General features: G+C 35.2%; 1 protein-coding gene and 1 pseudogene across 1 annotated transcript in view; one reads left to right on the top strand and one right to left on the bottom strand.

The window, feature by feature from the left end:
- The window catches only part of CNTN5 (contactin 5), a 1,390,102-nt gene that overhangs the window by 1,285,152 nt on the left and 83,354 nt on the right, over positions 1-21,596 (top strand). The window contains exon 17 of the mRNA XM_058687390.1: positions 9,161-9,319. Within this exon, the coding sequence (XP_058543373.1) occupies positions 9,161-9,319 (159 nt within the window). The remainder of the gene's footprint in view (positions 1-9,160; positions 9,320-21,596) is intronic.
- On the bottom strand, positions 1,991-2,088 carry LOC131488940 (U6 spliceosomal RNA; annotated as a pseudogene).

Here is a 21,596-nt window from a genome sequence, read left to right as displayed (position 1 = left end):
ATGGTCAAAGTGAGGAGGGACAAAAACTTCATGCCATTGTATAGATGACAGATAATAATAATAATAATGATAATGATATATAGAAGATAGATAGATAGATAGATAGGAGATAGATAGGTACCGAAAGAAAGAAAGAAAGAAAGAAAGAAAGAAAGAAAGAAAGAAAAGAAGGAAGAAAGAAAGAAGAAGAAAAGAAAAAAAGGTGAGCTTTAATAATTGAAAACTAAATTGTTTTTGAAAAAAATAATTAGAACTCTTTAGCACTTGTTTCCATCTTTATCTGCCACTGGTAAAAATAGAGTTGGTTATTTTCATAGAATTGAGAACAGGAATGAAAGGGTCACTTAAGTTAGTAAATATTAAAGAAATCTAAGAACACCCTCTAGATGTAATGAAGAACATAATGGTGCTAAGGAAGTATCCCAGGAGAAAGAAGGAAAGATGCAATACTATTCAAAGTTGGACGTTGTCCATCAAGTATAACAAGGATACATCAGGATACATTTTCTTGTATAAAAATAAATACATTATCAATGAAATCATACTTCCTAAATAAGTCATGGCATAAGTCTTTATACCTAGTATAAAGATGAAAAATTCAGCAACTAGCTATTAATAGGCATGAGTATGTGATGTGCTACAGAAAATCTATTCACGTTATCGACTATTACTTTTTTAACTTACCTTTTACTTTTTATTATTTTTTTGAGTATAGTTGAAACACAATGTTATATTAGTTTTAAGTGTACAATATAGTGATTCAATATGTTAATAGGTTATGCTGTGGTCACCATAAGTATGGCTACATCTGTTATCACATAATGCTATTACACCATTGACTATATTCCTTACACTACACTTTTTATTCTCATGACTTATTTATCCCATAACAGGAAGCTTGTTATCTCCTACACCCTTTCACCCATTTTGCCTATTCCCCCACATCCTCTTTTCTAGAAACTATCAGTTCTTTGTATCTATAGGTCTATTTTTATTTTTTATTTGTTTTGGATTTTGTATTCCACATATAAGTGAAATCATATGTTATTTGACTTCCCTTGTCTGCTTTATTTCACTTAGTGCAATACCCTCTATGCCCATCCATACTGTAGCAAATGGTAAGATCTCCATCTCATCCTTTTTTATGAGTAAGTAATATTCCTCTCATTCTTTTGTGTGTGTGTGTGTGTGTGTGTGTGTGTGCGTGTGTGTATCACATATTCTTTATCCATTCGTCTATTAACACAGGTCGCTACCATATCTTGGCTGTTATAAATAATGTTATAAACATAAGGGTACATATACCATTTTGAATTAGTGTTATCATTTTCTTTGGGTAAATACTCAGTAGTAGAATTACTGATTCATATGGTATTTCTATTTTTAATTTTTTGAGGAACCTCCATAATTTTTTTCCACAGTGGCTGCACCAATTTGCATTTCCACCAACAGTGCACAAGGGTTCCTTTTTCTCCACATCCTCACCAACACTTGTTTCTTATCTTTTTGATATTAGCCATTCTTATAGGTGTAAGGTGATTTGCGCTTTTATTGGGCATCTTTCCATGAGTATGTTGGCCATTTGTATGTCTTCTTTGGAAAAATGTCTATAAGTCTCTCTGCCCATTTTTAGTTAGATTATTATTTTTTTGGTGTTGAACAGTGTAAGTTCTTTATATATTTTGGATATTAACATAACTGAATATATCATTAGTGAATATCTTCTCCCATTCATTAGGTTGACTTTTCGTTTTGTTGGTGATTTCCTTTATTGTGTAAAAGTTTTTCATTTTGGTGTCTGCTTTCATTTTCTTTGCCTTAGGATACATTGCTAGAAACATATTTTTATAGTTTATGTCAAAGAAATTACTTTCTATGTTCTCTTCTGGGAGTTTTATGGTTTCAGGTCTTACTCTGAGGCCTTTAATTCATTTTGAGTTTATTTTTGTATACAGTGTAAGAAAATTGTGCAGTTTCATTCTTTTTTTTTAAATAAAACACAAATTTGTATGAATGACTTTCACAGGGACCATACTAATCTTCTATGTATCATTCAAGTTTTAATAGATATGCTGCCAAAGGAAGCACCAGTTTCATTACTTTGCATATAGCTGTCTAGTTTTCCAAATGTCATTTATTGAAAAAACTGTCTTTTGTTTTCATTGCATATTCTTACCTCTTTTGTCATATATTAATTGGCCACATAAGCATGAGTTTGTTTCTGGACTCCCTATTCTGTTCCACTGAACTATGTATCTGTTTTTGTGCCAATACCATACTGTTTTGGTTATTACAGCTTTGTAGTAAGTCAAAATCTAAGAATGTGATATCTCCAGCTGTGTTCTTCTTTCTCATGATTGCTTTTGCTATTTGGGGTCTTTTACTATTTTATACAAATTTTAGTATTATTTGTTCTAGTTCTGTGAAAAAATGCTATTGGTATTTTGATAGAGATTACATTGAATATGTAGATTGCTTTGAATAGTATGGAAATTTTAACAATATTCTTTCAATTCATGAGCATGGTGTATCTTCATTTGCTTTTGTTGTTCTCACTTTCTGTCATCAATGTTTTACAGTTTTCAGAGTGTATGTTATTCATCTCCTTGATTAACTTTATTCCTAGGTATTCTTTTGGGTGCAATGTGAATGGAATTGTTTTCTTAATTTCTCTTTCTGCTACTTAATTATTAATGTATAGAAATTCAACCAATATCTGGGTATAATTATTTATCTTGCAACTTTACTAGTTATTAATACAATTCATTTATTACTTCTTTTAGTTTTTTGGTAGAGTCTTCAGTGTTTTCCATGAATAGTATTATGTCATCTACAAATAGTGACAATTTAACCTCTTTCTCACTGATATGGATACCTCTTATTTCTTTTTGTTTTCTGATTGCTGTGCATAGGACAAGTGGTGAAAGTGGACATCTTGTCTTATTCCTGATTTAGAGCTATAGCATAACTTAAAGCTCACAGTTTTTTACCATTGAATATGGTGTTAGGTGTAGGCTTTCATATATGGCTTTGTTATATTAAAGTATGATCCCTCTAAATCCATTTTGAGAGGATTGAACTACTATTTTTAATGAAATGTTTTGCTGTTACTTATATATGGGCTTTTAAGTTGGGTCTATGCAAAATGGTCCTTTGTGCTGGTTGGTTCATTTCATGTAATTAAACTACATGATAAACATTAAAAATATTCTTTGTGTCTTGAGTTATTGAGCTTATTTCTCTGCATTAATCTAATCTTTCAGACAATAGCTGAATCTCCTCTTCTCTCAGTTAGAAAATCATGTTCAGGACTTTGTTGCCATGAATGACTATCTTTTGCTGCAGCATAGTCCTGCATGTGTTTAGAAAAGGTGTTTGTCCCCAAGCAATATTTATGGGATTAGAAATAGAACTGATTTAGTATACCATGGCATATTTGCTATCAATTTTTTATTATAGTTTAAACAATATAAGCCAAAGATCTGTTTAATGTTTTAAATCCCAGCAAGTTTAATTTTTCACTTAAAAACTCTGTGTGAAAAAAAAATGACATGAAAGTCCCCCAAATCAAATAAAGTAAAAACAATGTGAGTCTGCATAAAATGTAAAATATAGCATGTAACAATAGGGTATTTGTTGAATCAGTAGGTGTCAGATTCAGGCAGAGAAAGTAATGCTATCTATGTAAGAAAGGGTCAGAAAAAAATGATTGACATGGGGAGTCAGTGGCAGTGTTAGGGGATATTTTTTTAAGAATTTTTCCTCAAAAGAGGTTGGACAATCACATGACAAGAATTCAGCCTGGATCCACCAGTTGTTGTCTGCAAGGAGAATGGGTAATGACTTCACAAGAAGTCATTTCCTACTTATTATCACATTATTTTGTTATAATTTACTTTGAACAGGAAATACCAGTCCTCTGGTTGTTGAAAGGAAAGCTGAACCATGTTCCTACTTTTTTCCCCAAAGCAGGAAGACTCTTTGTGTCCTTTTTTTTTTTTTCTTGAGGAGTTTTCCTGTTTCAAGTACTCCTTCCTCATCTGAAAAATAAGAGTTGAATGAGATCACTGAAGTTAATTTAAAAATTCCAAGGCTGTATACTATTACTTAACTACCACATGAAGTCTTAGATCCTTGTTCCCAGCATAACGATAACAGCTTTAGAGGTTACAAAGAGATATGTTTTATTTGTTTTTCAGCTTTAAAAGTCACTGTCTTCTCAAGAGAAGAAAATTGTCTAACTGAATATTAGGCCAATAAAATGAGTTGATCTGATAGCAACCTAACAACAGTCCTAAGGAGACTTTGATTGAGGATAAATTAAATTCATGAGAACATGGCTTCTGCCAGGGGACTTTGTGTTTTGTCATTTGCTCAGCAGTCCTCACTAAGAAAAAATGAAGAGACTCTGTCCATTTTTCTAAATTACTTATTTTCAAATAAAATATTTATTTTAGTGACCCTATATAATGGCATCGTTGGGGGATGAGGGGGAATTTCCAGATTCCTGCCAATCATATACTGAATTATTACAGCTAAGTAAAAAGTTAATATTGACTTCTGTTAAATGAGAAGCATTTGTATAACATTCAGACACTAGTTGCTATCACACATTTGTCATCTGTGAGATATTTATTTCTTATTAATCTATTTTCAAAGATGTATAATGCAGATTAGCAGTAAAAGCCTTTGAAGAGAAAATTTACTCTCTAACAAAAATGTCAAAAAAGAGCAAAAATATCACCATTATTAACAGGCCTTAAAAACAAAGGTATTGATTGTATTAATATAATTTTAATGTAATTCACTCCTCAATATAGACAGGAAGCTGATTACAGCCAGCATTCAGTATATAATGTCTAAAAATGTATATTTTTCTGTAGATGGAGCATTAATAAGCCAGTACTAATATAATAACCATAAATCTTATTTTCATTTGTATTATGGTTGAAAATTATATTTAACCTGTCATAAAAGGTAAATCACATCACTAATTTTTCAGAATATTTTTACAGTAATATATTTATAAAAATATTTAAATTTATATGGATTTATAAAAATTATCTGTCCACAGGCTTTAATAGGCTTTAGTAATTTATTGAATTATTCAAAAATGCTTATTTGCTTTCATGGAGCTATTCTCTCATTTTTATTACCATTTTATTCAACTGAAAAAAAACTGCTAAGTATATTTTAATTTAACAAAAAAAGAAGTTACTATATTATATTGAATCTTTGTCTTATATGGTAATGACTTAATTTTAAAACATTCTTTTACTTATTAATTATTACACAATATTCCAAATTCAGAACACAACTCCTCTGTCCTTTCTTACCTTCTTTTTCTATCTTTCATCTCTCATTGTAAAAATATTTATTGGGGGCCTAATAAATGCCAAGTACTATGTTGAATATTTAGTCCAGTGGAAATTATAGAAAAATAATTATAGCCAACTTAAGATCTGCTATAATGAGATGTAAAATATACTCCCCAGACACTTGAACATAACATTATCATTATCTGGCATTTGTTTTTTGTAAAAGATCTGTCTCTGCCACAGAATTTTAACGTATCTAGAGCTGAAACACTATCTTGTCCTCCTATAAGGCATTTGCCCCATGCATCTCTCACCACTCAGCACAATGCTTTATGCACAATGTCAGATAAATGTTTGGTTAAATAATATATACTTACAATAGAACATACATACAACATCGGAAGCTTTCTTTAAAGTAATGACTTTGAGGTGCCTGGGTGGCTCAGTCAGTTAAGCGTCTGACTTCCGCTCAGGTCACGATCTCACAGTTTGTGAGTTCAAGCCCCACGTCAGGCTCTATGCTGACAGCTTGGAGCCTGCTTCGGATTCTGTGTCTCCTTCTCTCTCTGCCCCCCCCCCCAACTTGTGCTCTATGTCTCTCAAAAAATAAATAAATGTAAAAAGAAATTAAAATAATGACTTTAAAAAATAATTTTACTTGCTTGTTGTGCAGAATCAGAAAATCCAAACAAGTAAAGAATAAAATTTAAATCATCTACATCCTCATTTCCAAGCAATAAACACCATACATACTTTAATGCATTTCTTTCCAGTCTTTTCATTATGTATTTGGGAAGTAACTATACACTTAGATTTACATATAATTTTGTATTCTATTTTTTTCACTTATTATAATGTGAACATTTCCCACATCAGTAAATAATCTTAAATATTAGGCAGTTTAATGGCTACCTAATATTTTATCATAAAATTTAATGATTTAAATATTACATGATTATTGGACAATTACTTCTTTACAATGGTTTGTATTATAAATAATTGCACACAGTGAGTGTCCTGAATACATGAATCTTATTCACTTTCACTGATTATTTTGCTAAGGCCTATAGTGGGAAAATAGCCACACATAGAGAAAAATACTTGGGTATTTATTAATTATGTTGTAAATTCCTTTTTGTTCTAGCTGAATTTTTTAAAATTATTTAGAATAAATATTACCTATTGTTAAAAGAAATATACCTTTCTTTAAGAAAACTAACTTAAACATTTTCTAGAGCATTAATACTCATAAAGGCCTCCTCAAAACTCATGTAGTGTTACTTCTACCATTGTCTTTTGGGTCAGATACTGACAAGCCAGCCCAGCTTGAGGAAGGTGAAAGAATAGGCTCCACCTTTCAAAGAGGGAATGGTCTGCATGTACAGGAGAAAGAAGTGATGGTGTCCGTCTTATACACAGACTGCCACAAAGTCCTAAATGCTTTCTTCAAATTCCATCTATATATCTACCACATAATTTAAATGTGCTTTTCCTTAACATACACTTTTTCTCTGTCTTCCCTTCCTTCAGTTAAAACTACTTTCTATATTAACAGTGAAAGGAGAAAGGATCTGTGTACTCCTTGCTTATTTGAACAAATAAGGCATTAAAATCAGATCCAAATTCATATCTTAGCTGTGCCATTCACTAACAGAATGACTTGAGAAAAAACTTCTCCTCATAAGAATGGATCTTCTGATACACACTGCCTACCATAACACGTAACATATAATAAGATTTATTGACTAAGAAACTTATTTATTTATTGACTAACCAATGTCTGAGATTTCATTATAACCTCTATGAAATAAGAATAATGCTAATCTCACAGTGACATAGAAATAAATGAACAAGTTAATGTTTGAAAAATACTTAGTACAGGGCCTTAATACAGTGACGTGTGGATATGGTAGCTATTAGTAATATTATTACAGTTAATATTCTTATCATTATTATGTTATCATCATTATAGTTGCTCTTCTATATTCGTGTCACCAGACTAACAACTTGTTACACATCTTCTTCAGCACCTGGACCTCATTTATTTACCTCATCTCATCTTTAGCCACTGTTTTAATGCTTTGCACAGTCATACGGATGACACATCAAACATATTCTTCCATAAGTCCTTCTTACATAAGGCTGACCTTGTCAGCCTTAATAACCATATTCCCCACTCCCCTCCAGATAAACACAAATTCTCATTCAAAAGTATCCTACTGGAATTTTCTCTTAACAAATTCCAATTCTTATATCTTTCCATCATAATAATGTGATTTCCTTGATTCCTTCCTTTTATTCTAGTCTATCAGCACCTTTCTGGCTTTACTTGACTCCCTAGCCAACCTTGACACCATGGCATTGGCATCTTCGATGACGAACAAAACCAAATTTATAAATTCCTAAATCTGAATGGAATCAATTGATAAAAATTTTCACTTCTTGTTTCCTGAAAATGTCATTTGCTTCATGAGGCTTTTAAAATTCTTTTTCCATCTCCTTGTTCCTTCCTCAAAATTCTCTACCCAGAGGTCTTTAGTAACTGCCTCCATTTCTCCATCCCTCCACTATTTCTTAGCTCCTTAGAGACTAGGTCAGGCCCTCCTGATCAGATGTTGTAATCACCAAATCTGATTCAGCAAAGTTAGACTAGAAATCCAGGACCAGAGCCAAAGAAAGTAGTTAAGAGATCCCATTCAGATTTAAGAATTTATAAATTTGGTTTGTCCTCAAAGATGTCTGGTGTGAATGACAATGACATCAAGGTGGACTAGGGAATCAAGTGGAGCCAGAATGGTACTGTAGGACTAATTCAGAAAATAACTTAAAATACTTAAGAGAGGTTTTTATTTTTTTTCATTGAAAATAAAATATCCTTACAGCCTGAATTGTCCATATGAGGGAATAGAAAAATATTAATAAAAAACGTAGCATGCTTTTCAGCCACTAAAATAAACCAATAAAATAGAGTGTTTATAAACACTCTACAGATCTTTAAATGTTATTAGATAACACTATTTTAGAAGTGATAGTACAAAGGTATATTTCTTCTATAATATCACAGTTGTTTCTTGAAGGTAGAGTCTATGTGCACATAGATTATCACTATTCTATGCCAATTTTTCATGATGATAAGGAAAATAATCTTCTCTAATTCACCACTTTCCCACCCTTGCTCAAAATCATCATCATCATCATCATCATCACCACCACCACCACCAGATCACACCTTCCTTTTTAACCCCTCACAAAAATTTTCCATGCCTAACTTCTAGGGTATACCCTTCTCTGGCCTAAACTATCATTATTTCAGAGCTTTTTATCTCTCCCTTGTTAAAGTTTAAGCTACCTGAGAGTTACATCACAGTATGTGTACACTGCAGGTTTCCAGAATGTAAAAATTAGACCAATACACCTATAGAGTTTTAGAATTAATGGGATCATTTTTGTTTCTGATACCTTTCAGAACAAAGGTTTCTGATTGCCTTTCACTCTATTGTTGCCTCTGTAAACTGTGATATATTTCAACAGTCATAGTTGATATTGACATTCATATTCTTGTGTGTGTTTCTCTTTTTGTTTCTTTTCCTGTACAATATAATGCTAATGGGTAGTTTCTTCCAAGCACAAAATGTTAGGGGAAAAAGTCAAATCTATAATTCAGTTACCATAGAAATCATGGAAACTGCATCTCTTTTCTCTTTACTGTCAATTTTTATTACTAAATATGTATTTCATCAGGATGGTTAGATAGTTTGATTGGATCTTTATTGGAAATACATTTTCCAACAGCTCCTCTTCATGGCTTGTACTTAAATGTATCCATTCCCTTTTGTCTATAGGTCCCCCAGGCCCACCAGGGATAGTGATTGTTGAAGACATCACGGAAAGCACAGCCACACTCTCCTGGAGTCCTGCATCTGATAACCACAGTCCAATCTCCTCCTACAACCTGCAGGCTCGCAGCCCATTTTCGCTGGGCTGGCAAACAGTAAAAACAAGTAAGAATCTCTAAGACAACATCAGAGGCAACATGAGTAGCTTCCTATGTCATAAGCTAGCAATCTCAGTAGGATCATTTTGGATTCTGGCAACTGTTATTTATTACAATACTAACCATTGTTTGCCTCCTTTTATAAAGCTATCTTGCTTTCTTCTCTCAATTCCCAAGAAGAAACCATATCATTTATATTTGTTTGTTTATTGAAATAACTTTAGATTCAAATGGATATTGTAGAAATACTACAAAGATTTCCTATGGACCCATTCCTCAGCTCTCCCTAATTATAACATTTTACATAACAATGGTACAATTCTCAAATCAGAAAATTAACATTGGCACAATGTTATTAACTGAGCTACAGACTATTCATATTTCACCAGTTTTTATATACAAATTTTTGGTGTGCAGTCCCATAAAATTTTATGAGATATTATTTTATAGACTCAAACCACCAAGACAATCACATATAGAATTTTTCCATTATTCTAGTTCCTTGTGCTACCTCTTTATAGTCACACACCTGTTTTATTTCCTTTTATTTTATATGTGTTTCGTTTCCAAAAGGAAAATCTAATATAAAATTACATTATTTAAAATAATGTGGCATTTTAATCTTTACTTTAAACATGCTTGTGTAATAATTGCCCTATTTTTAAAGTCATTTTCTTCCCTGATAGTTTGCTTTTAATGTTGTAACCACACTCTTATCTCTCCAAATGTGGCAGTCTGCAGGCATATGTGAAATTACAATCTCTTGATAGTTATTAGAAACTTATATAGCATATTAGTATTTAAAAGTATGTAATATATATAAAATACAATCTTCAGAAGTAGTTGCCCATCCTGAGTAAGGATTTGTGATTTTGTTTTATTTTATATATAAATATAAAATTTACTCTGTTTAGAAGTAAAATATAAAAGTAAAATTTCTGAGTGCAGTAAACATGAAACTCAGTTAACCAGAATGTTACAGAAGTAGAGTGGTCCATTTTGCTGCTTAAATAAATTAAGTTTAAACAGAAATTTATTTTTGTATAAAAATTTACAATTTGGGAGAGAGGAAGTATACTCATTTGAATGCAAAATACTATTAGCTTTTTTTAAATATTAGTTTCCTACATTAACTTATAGAATTTATCATTATAATGTACTATACGTATATACATATTAATTTGTAACATATATAATGATGGGTATTAGCTTCATTTCTGGCTCCATATCAACCCTGTGATAGCTCTATAGATTCAAGAAACTGTGGGACTTGGGGTTCCTGGGTGGATCAGTCAGTTAAGCGTCTCTCGGTTCAGCTCAAGTCACGTTCTCATGGTTTTGTGAGTTTGAGCCCCCATTGGGCTCTGTGCTGACAATGAGTCTGCTTGGGATTCTCCCTCTCTCTCTCTCTCCCTCTGTCTCTCTCTCTCTCTGCTGCTCCCCAGCTCACGCTGTCTATGTCTCTCTCTAAATAAATAAATAAATAAATAAACAAAAAAAAATTTGGGGAATCTCTAGGTTCAACAGATAATTCTGGAAAAATCACAAAGTCAAGCCACATGAACAGGTTTATTCAAGAAAACTTATAACCTCTGCCACAGTGCTTTATGTTTTCATTTGTGTGACAGCACAAACTTTTTGCTTTGCAGCCAGGAAATGGATTCACCTTAGATATGGTGTTGTGCACTCACCATGCGCATTTTCCTGCCTGTAGCTATGCTACATGCCCACTCTTGCCACACTGCCCATACTTCGTGGGACATTTTCCTTATGATCACATTGCAATACATACAACTGTTTTCTTGTTCATTCCATGCCCATGTTTTTGTCCTTCTTACCTTAACACATGACATGGCAATCCAGGACATCTAATCTTCCTCCTATTACAACCAGTTTCCTAGTCACTTGTATCTTGATTTCTCACATCTTGATTCACCTGCTTTTATTTTTGTTGTTTGATAGATAGAAAGAATAAAAGTGTATGTATGTGTGTATATAGATACATATATAAAATGTAGAATTTTTTGGCAAAGGGAAAATGAAAGAGAGATTGTGTGTGTGTGTGTGTGTGTGTGTGTGTGTGTGTGTATGTGTTGCATGTGCATGTGTGTGTAGGGCTTAGGCATTTGGACTAAATGTTATTTTGGGGTGTTACTTGTTTGAAAAGTCTCTCCTATAAAGTTGCATTGTAATATTTCTAATTTAACTTGAGCACTGGAACATTTTTAAGTTGAGAGTTCTTTTAAAATTCAGTTCAGCAAGTACTCATTAAGAAATTTATGTTTGTACAATAATTATAAGGAAATACATATCTCTCAGATATATATTTCTATAAACGATCAATTTTATTTGCTCTTGATAAGACTCTAAGTAATAGAGTCTAATAGATAATTTTCTAGAGTAATTATTTAGAGTAATAGATAAGTAATAAGATTCTAGAAAGATGACTCCTCATCTAATGAGGTCACTCATTTCTCCATTTCTCCATGCCATCCTCAAGGCAAGCATGCCCAGGAGGATTACTCAACTTTTACCTGCTCTAAAGTACAATTTTAAATGGTTTTAGTCCCCAGATAAATCTGAACACAACTTTTTTTCATGCCTATAATAAGGAAAGAAGTCCCTTTGGAACCACATTAGTTCCCAGTGGACCCAAAAGGCCAGTGAACCTTTTGTTTTGATAGTTGCTTTTCATCTAAATCAACTTCAGTACAGATAAACTCTAATGCAGAAATATCTATTAGAAAGAAGAAATGGAGCTGACATTTGAAATTCTCTGATAAAGTTAATGCAGTTAATAAGTGAGTATTTAAAAATTACCTAAGATTCTTTATACACAAAATAGTGAATTACTTATTTTTGACAAGTGATGAGTTGCATGCATATGGACATTCTAACTAATGATACTTAAAATTTACTTATTAATATTGCCTGTTCAACAATCAGACTCAAATGTGACTGTGAATGTGACCAATTCATTCATTTTGAAGGAAGTATGAAAATAGCCATAGGAAATAGACAATTTCACTTGCAGACCCCTTTTCTGTTAAAATAAATGGTTTTTGATGTGCAAACCTGATTTTTTTCTTTATGTTATTGAATAGTATTACCCAGTTTACTATTTTATTGTGTCCTCTTAGGAATAACAAAATCACCTATAATCATAGAATGTATTGGTCATTGTTTACTTAATTCACACATGTTTCTTAACTATTCTTTCAGTGGATATGTCTTCTATCTGCATATATTTTCCACTGATTGATTGGTTGAGTAAATTTGTCAACAAGACAGACTTATTTACCTTATTAAATTATGTAATTAAGTTCTAGGATGCAATTCTTTTAAAAACAAAGTCATTTTAACAAGCTTCTCTCCCTGAATCAATATGGGGTTCTTCACTATTTTTAGTCACTTTTTAATCATTTTTAATCACTATATTCTCACTGAAGCAGATATTCTCTTTGAAAATATCTTGTTCCCATACTTCCAGAAAAAAAAATCTTTATAACAAGTACCTTCAAGGTTTTAAAAATATTTATTTTAGCATACATTCACCACTATCTTTTATCTCCACAATATTGCACTTGAAAAAAAATCCTAATTTTATAAAAGTTTGTTTTTAATTTATTTCATAAAATGTTATTTCATCAAAAATATTAATATCTTCAGTATATACTACTTACAAGTAGCAAAAAATTAGAATTTATAAATATTTTTATTTAATTTTTAAAGAGAGATTAGATTTAGAATATAGGGTGAGGGAGAGACTTTAAAACCTATAGTTAGAAGATGGCAGCATAGGAGGACACTGGGCTCACCGCACGTCCTGCTGATCACTTAGATTCCAACTACACCTGCCTAAATAACCCAGAAAACCACCAGAGGATTAGCAGAACAGAGTCTCCAGAGCCAAACGCAGAAGAGAGGCCCATGGAAGAGGGTAGGAAGGGCGGCGAGGCAGTGCACGCTCCACGGACTGGCGGGAGGGAGCCGGGGTGGAGGGGCGGCACGCCGGCCAAGCAGAGCCCCTGAGTCTGGCTTGCAAAAGCAGAGGGGCCAGACCGAGTGTGTTCCAACAGCAAGCGGAAGTGAGCATCTGGGAGGTCATAAGTTAACCTGCTCAGAAAGCGGGAAGGCTGGAGGACAAAGGGAGGAAGAGTTGCTGAGCCCTGGGAGGACAGAGCTCAGTTTGGCAGGGAACAAAGGCGCAAGCCAGCACCATCTCCCTCGCCCATCCCCCAGCCTAAATCCCAAAGGGAACTGGTTCATGCCAGGGAACTTGCTTGCTCCTCGCAAACACCCAATGCTGTGCTTCTGGGGAGCCACCCCTCCAGCAGCGGGTCTGACTCCCTCCAGCTGCCACAGGGCCCCTCCTGAAGTGGATCACCTAAGGAGAAGCAAGCTAAGCCTGCCCCTCCTGTCCCCATGCACCTTGCCTACCCACCCCAGCTAATATGCCAGATCCCCAGCACCACAAGCCTGGCAGTGTACAAGTAGCCCAGATGGGCCACGCCACCCCACAGTGAATCCTGCCCCTAAGAGAGGGGAAGAGAAGGCACACACCAGTCTGACTGTGGCCCCACCAGTGGGCTGGGGGCAGATATCAGGGCTGACTGCGGCCCTGCCCACTAACTCCAGTTATACACCACAGCACAGGGGAAATGCCCTGCAGGTCCTCACCACTCCAGGGACTATCCAAAATGACCAAACAGAAGAATTCCCCTCAGAAGAATCTCTAGGAAATAACAACAGCTAATGAACTGATCAAAAAGGATTTAAATGATATAACAGAAAGTGAATTTAGATTAATAGTCATAAAATTAATCGCTGGTCTTGAAAAGAGTATAGAGGACAGCAGAGAATCTCTTGCTACAGAGATCAAGGGACTAAGGAACAGTCCGGAGGAGCTGAAAAATGCTATAAACGAGCTGCAAAATAAAATGGAAATGACCACGGCTCGGATTGAAGAGTGGGAGGAGAGAATAGGTGAACTAGAAGATAAAATTATGGAAAAAGAGGAAGCTGAGAAAAAGAGAGATTAAAAAATCCAGGAGTACGAGGAGAAAAATAGAAAACTAAGTGACACACTAAAAAGAAACAATATACGCATAATTACTATCCCAGAGGAGGAAGAGAGAGGGAAAGGTGCTGAACGTGTACTTGAAGAAATAATAGCTGAGAACTTCCCTGAACTGGGGAAGGAAAAAGGCATTGAAATCCAAGAGGCACAGAGAATTCCTTTCAGATGTAACTTGAATCGATCTTCTCCACGATATATCATAGTGAAACTTGCAAAATACAAGGATAAAGAGAAAATTCTGAAAGCAGCAAGGGAAAAACATGCCCTAACATATAAAGGGAGACCTATAAGACTCATGACTGATCTCTCTTTTGAAACTTGGCAGGCCAGAAAGGCATGGCAGGAGATCTTCAATGTGATGAACAGAAAAAATATGCAGCCGAGAATCCTTTATCCAGCAAGTCTGTCATTTAGAATAGAAGGAGAGATAAAGGTCTTCCCAAACAAACAAAAACTGAAGGAATTCGTCACCACTAAACCAGCCCTACAATAGATCCTAAGGGGAATCCTGTGAGATAAAGTACCAGAGACATCACTACAAGCATAAAACATACGGACATCACAATGACTCTAAACCCGTATCTTTCTATAATAACACTGAATGTAAATGGACTAAATGTGCCAACCAAAAGACATAGGGTATCAGAATGGATAAAAAAACAAGACCCATCTATTTGCTGTCTACAAGAGACTCATTTTAGACCTGAGGACACCTTCAGATTGAGAGTGAGGGAATGGAGAACTATTTATCATGCTACTGGAAGCCAAAAGAAAGCTGGAGTAGCCATACTTATATCAGACAAACTAGACTTTTAATTAAAGGCTGTAACAAGAGATGAAGAAGGGCATTATATAATAATTACAGGGTCTATCCATCAGGAAGAGCTAACAGTTAAAAATGTCTATGCGCCAAATACGGGACCCCCAAATATATAAAACAATTACTCATAAACATAAGCAACCTTATTGATAAGAATGTGGTCATTGCAGGGGACTTTAACACTCCACTTACAGAAATGGATAGATCATCTAGACACACGGTCAATAAAGAAACAAGGGCCCTGAGGGATACATTGGATCAGATGGACTTGACAGATATATTTAGAACTCTGCATCCCAAAGCAACAGAATATACTTTCTTCTCGAGTGCACATGGAACATTCTCCAAGATAGATCACATACTGGGTCACAAAACAGCCCCTCATAAGTATACAAGAATTGAAATTATATCATGCATACTTTCAGACCACAATACTATGAAGCTTGAAATCAACCACAGGAAAAAGTCTGGAAAACCTCCAAAAGCATGGAGGTTAAAGAACACCCTACTAACGAATGAGTGGGTCAACCAGGCAATTAGAGAAGAAATTAAAAAATATATGGAAACAAACGAAAATGAAAATACAACAATCCAAACGCTTTGGGATGAGTGAAGGCAGTCCTGAGAGGAAAATACATTGCAATCCAGGCCTATCTCAAGAAACAAGAAAAATCCCAAATACAAAATCTAAGAGCACACCTAAAGGAAATAGAAGCAGAACAGCAAAGGCAGCCTAAACCCAGCAGAAGAAGAGAAATAATAAAGATCAGAGCAGAAATAAACAGTATAGAATCTAAAAAAACTGTAGAGCAGATCAACGAAACCAAGAGTTAGGTTTTTTGAAAAAATAAACAAAATTGACAAACCTCTAGCCAGGCTTCTCAAAAAGAAAAGGGAGATGACCCAAATAGATAAAATCATAAATGAAAATGGAACTATTACAACCAATCTCTCAGAGATACAAACAATTATCAGGGAATACTATGAGAAATTATATGCCAACAAATTGGACAACCTGGAAGAAATGGACAAATTCCTAAACACCCACACTCTTCCAAAACTCAATCAGGAAGAAGTAGAAAGCTTGAACAAACCCATAACCAGCAAAGTAATTGAATCATTTATCAAAAATCTCCCAACAAACAAGAATCCAGGACCACATGACTTCCCAGGGGAGTTCTACCAGATGTTTAGCAGAGATAATACCTATCCTTCTCAAGCTAATCCATAAAATAGAAAGGGACGGAAAACTTCCAGACTCATTCTATGAAGCCAGTATTACTTTGATTCCCAAACCAGACAGAGACCCAGTAAAAGAAGAGAACTATAGGCCAATATCCCTGATGAATATGGATGCAAAATTTCTCAATAAGATACTAGCAAATCGAATTCAACGGCATATAAAAAGAATTATTCACCATGATCAAGTGGGATTCATTCCTGGGATGCAGGGCTGGTTCAACATTCGCAAATCAATCAACGTGATACATTACATTAATAAAAGAAAAGAACCATATGATCCTGTCAATCGATGCAGAAAAGGCCTTTGATAAAATTCAGCACCCTTTCTTAATAAAAACCCTTGAGAAAGTCAGGATAGAAGGAACATACTTAAAGATCATAAAAGCCATTTATGAAAAGCCCACAGCTAATATCATCCTCAATGGGGAAAAATTGAGAGCTTTTTCCCTGAGATCAGGAACACGACAGGGATGCCCACTCTCACCGCTGTTGTTTAACATAGTGCTGGAAGTTCTAGCATCAGCAATCAGACAACAAAAAGAAATCAAAGGCATCAAAATTGGCAAAGATGAAGTCAAGCTTTCGCTTTTTGCAGATGACATGGTACTATACATGGAAAATCCAACAGACTCCACCAAAAGTCTGCTAGAACTGACACATGAATTTAGCAAAGTTGCAGGATACAAAATCAATGTACAGAAATCAGTTGCATTCTTATACACTAACAATGAAGCAACAGAAAGACAAATAAAGAAACTGATCCCATTCACAATTGCACCAAGAAGCATAAAATACCTAGGAATAAATCTAACCAAAGATGTAAAAGATCTGTATGCTGAAAACTATAGAAAGCTTATGAAGGTAATTGAAGAAGATAGAAAGAAATGGAAAGACATTCCGTGCTCATGGAATGGAAGAATAAATATTGTCAAAATGTCAATACTACCCAAAGCTATCTACACATTCAATGCAATCCCAATCAAAATTGCACCAGCATTCTTCTCAAAACTAGAACAAGCAATCCTAAAATTCATATGGAACCACAAAAGGCCCCGAATAGCCAAAGTAATTTTGAAGAAGAAGACCAAAGCAGGAGGCATCACAATCCCAGACTTTAACCTCTACTACAAAGCTGTCATCATCAAGACAGCATGGTATTGGCACAAAAACAGACACATAGACCAATGGAATAGAATAGAAACCCCAGAACTAGACCCACAAACATATGGCCAACTCATCTTTGACAAAGCAGGAAAGAACATCCAATGGAAAAAAGACAGTCTCTTTAACAAATGGCGCTGGGAGAACTGGACAGCAACATGCAGAAGGTTGAAACTAGACCACTTTCTCACACCATTCACAAAAATAAACTCAAAATGGATAAAGGACCTGAATGTGAGACAGGAAACCATCAAAACCCTAGAGGAGAAAGCAGGAAAAGACCTCTCTGACCTCAGCCGTAGCAATCTCTTACTCGACACATCCCCAAAGGCAAGGGAATTAAAAGCAAAAATGAATTACTGGGACCTTATGAAGATAAAAAGCTTCTTCACAGCAAAGGAAACAACCAACAAAACTAAAAGGCAACCAACGGAATGGGAAAAGATATTTGCAAATGACATATCGAACAAAGAGCTAGTATCCAAAATGTATAAAGAGCTCACCCAACTCCACACCCGAAAAGCAAATAATCCAGTGAAGAAATAGGCAGAAAACATGAATAGACACTTCTCTAAAGAAGACATCCGGATGGCCAACAGGCACATGAAAAGATGCTCAACGTCGCTCCTCATCAGAGAAATACAAATCAAAACCACACTCAGATATCACCTCACGCCAGTCAGAGTTGCCAAAATGAACAAATCAGGAGACTATAGACGCTGGGGAGGATGTGGAGAAACGGGAACCCTCTTGCACTGTTGGTGGGAATGCAAAATGGTGCAGCCGCTCTGGAAAGCAGTGTGGAGGTTCCTCAGAAAATTAAAAATAGACCTACCCTATGACCCAGCAAAAGCACTGCTAGGAATTTACCCAAGGGATACAGGAGTACTGATGCATAGGGGCACTTGTACCCCAATGTTTATAGCAGCACTCTCAACTATAGCCAAATTATGGAAAGAGCCTAAATGTCCATCAACTGATGAATGGATAAAGAAATTTTGGTTTATATACACAATGGAGTACTACAGGGCAATGAGAAAGAACGAAATATGGCCCTTTGTAGAAACGTGGATGGAACTGGAGAGTGTGATGCTAAGTGAAATAAGCCATACAGAGAAAGACAGATACCATATGCTTTCACTCTTTGTGCATCCTGAGAAACTTAGAAATCCATGGGGGAGGGGAAGAAAAAAAAAGAGGTTAGAGTGGGAGAGAGCCAAAGCATAAGAGACTGTTAAAAACTGAGAACAAACTGAGGGTTGATGGGGGGTGGGAGGGAGGGGTGGACGGGTGATGGGTATTGAAGAGGGCACCTTTTGGGATGAGCACTGGGTGTTGTATGGAAACCATTTTGACAATAAATTTCATATATTGAAAAAAAATAAAACCTATAGCTATTTCTAAGAAAATATAAATATATGTACCTTTGGGAAGAAGGATTTTTATAGTTTATATTCGTTTTCTTTTTTAATGTAAAGCCTGAAATAATTACATCAAGATTAAAACTGAAATTAAATTTATTTTATCACACTTGACAATTTGAACTCCTCTTTCATTCATTCAATTTGTCAAACACCTTCCAGGTGGTATTCTAGGCTCTTTCCTTGCGGATATTGTATTCTCATGGGTGAGGACAAAGAATAAAGAGGGAACATAATAAACAAGTACAAATCTATAGTCATCAAGACAGTATGGTATTGGCACAAAAACAGACACATGGAACCATGGAACGGAATAGAAAACCCAGAAATAGACCCACAACTGTATGGTGAAATGATCTTCAACAAGGCAGGAAAGAATATCCAATGGACCAAAGACAGTCCCTTCAACAAATGATGTTGGGAACACTGGGCAGCAACATGCATAAGAATGAAACTGTACCACCTTCTTACACCACATACAAAAATACAAAGTGATTGAAGACCTAAATGTGAGACAGGAAACCATCAAAATCCAAGAGAAGAACACAGGCAGAAACCTCTTTGACCTAGGCCACAGCAACTTCACCAGTCACACACCAAAGGCAAGGGAAACAAAAGCTAACATGAACTATTGGCACTTTATCAAGATAAAAAGGTTCTGTGCAGCCAAGGAAACCATCAATAAAACTAAAAGTCAACCTACAGAATGGGAGAAGATATTTGTAAACAACATATCTGATAAAGGTTTAGTATTCAAAATCTATAAAGAAGTTGTCAATCTCTTCACCCAAAAACAACCCAGTTAAGAAAGGGGCAGAAGACATGAATAGACCATTTTCCAAAGAAGACATCCATATAGCTAAAAGATACATGGAAAGATGCTCAACATCACTCATCATCAGGGAAATACAAATGAAATGCATGATGAAGTACCACCTGACACCTGTCAGAATGGCTTAAATGAACAACATAAGAAACAACAGTTGTTGGTGAGGATGTGGAGAAAGGGGAACTCTCTTGCGCTGCTGGTGGGAATACTAACTGGTGCAACCACTATGGAGAACAGTATGGAGGTTCCTCAAAACACTAAAGTTAGAACCACCCAAGGATCCAGCAACTGCACTATTAGGTATTTACCCAAAGGATACAAAAATACATATATGAAGGGGTACATTCACCCCCAATGTTTATGGCAGCATTATCAACAATAACCAAACTATGGCAAGAGCCCAAATATCCATTGACTGATAAATGAATAAAGAAGAAATGGTATATATACAATGGATGATTATTCAGCCAACAAAAAGAATGAAATCTTGCCATTTACAACAATGTGGATAGAGCTAACGTGTATTATGCTAAGCAAAATAAGTCAGAGAAAAACAAATACCAGATGATTTTACTCATATGTGGAATTTAAGAAACAAAACTGATGAATATATGGGAAGTGGTGATGAAAAGAAGAGAGGGAAACAAAGCACAAGAGACTCTTGATAGAGAAGAAATTGATGGTTGATGGAGGGAGGTGGGTGGGGGATGGACTAGAGAGGTGATGGGTACTAAGGAGGGCACTTGTGATGGCACTGGTTGTTGCATGTAAGTGATAAATCACTGAATTCAACTCCTGAAACCAATATTGCACTATATGTTAACTAACTAAAATTTAAATAAAAAATAAAAACGAAACAACACAAAGAAGTTAGTGAACAAAAAAATTAAAGAAATATTGTAAGGAGGATCAGAAGTATTATGGTATAGGCAGTGTATTTGTCTGCTGAGGCTACCATAACAAAAGACCATAAACTTGGTGGTTTAAATAACAGAACTTTTTCTTCTCACATTTCTAAAGCCTGGGAATTCTAAGATCTAGGTGCCGGCCAATTTGATTTAATTCTTGGTGAGAACTCTCCTCCTGGCTTGCAGCTGCAGCCTTCTCACTGTGTCCTCACATGGAAGAGAAAAAAAGAAGTGAGTGCTCTGGAATCTCTTCTTATAAGGACACTAATTCTACCAGATAAGAGCCCCATCCTTGTTACCTCATTTAAGTATAATTACTTCCTATTTTTTTAAAGGCTCTTTAAATTTTTTTCAATGTTTATTTATTTTTGAGAGACAGAGACAAAGTGTGAGCAGGAGAAGGGCAGAGAGAGAGGGGGACACAGAATCTGAAATAGGCTCAAGCCTCTGAGCTGTCAGCACAGAGCCCGATGTGGGGCTCAAACCCACAAACCATTGAACCATGAGATCATGACCTAAGCCGAAGTCAGACACTTAACCAACTGAGCCACCCAGGTGCCCCCTTCCTATTCTCAACATAGTCTGAACTAATGTATTAAAAGATAAGACTTAGAATATCAGTCTTCCAGTGTCTCTCCATTTCTTTCAGAATGAAAACCCAACTCCTATTTGACTTGGTCCTATCATCTTCTATCATTCTCCATTCATCTTTACCATTTTCCCCAGAGCTCACTTTGCTCCTGACTCACCAATATTCTAATGTTCTTACATATAATGCTTCTAATACCTTTACACTAGTTGTGCCTTTTACCTGACATGCTTC

This window comes from Neofelis nebulosa, chromosome 10, assembly GCF_028018385.1.
Source record: "Neofelis nebulosa isolate mNeoNeb1 chromosome 10, mNeoNeb1.pri, whole genome shotgun sequence".
NCBI classification, from domain to species: Eukaryota; Metazoa; Chordata; class Mammalia; order Carnivora; family Felidae; genus Neofelis; species Neofelis nebulosa.
Note: the sequence above shows the minus strand (reverse complement) of the source record. Positions and strands in the feature narration are given on the sequence as shown.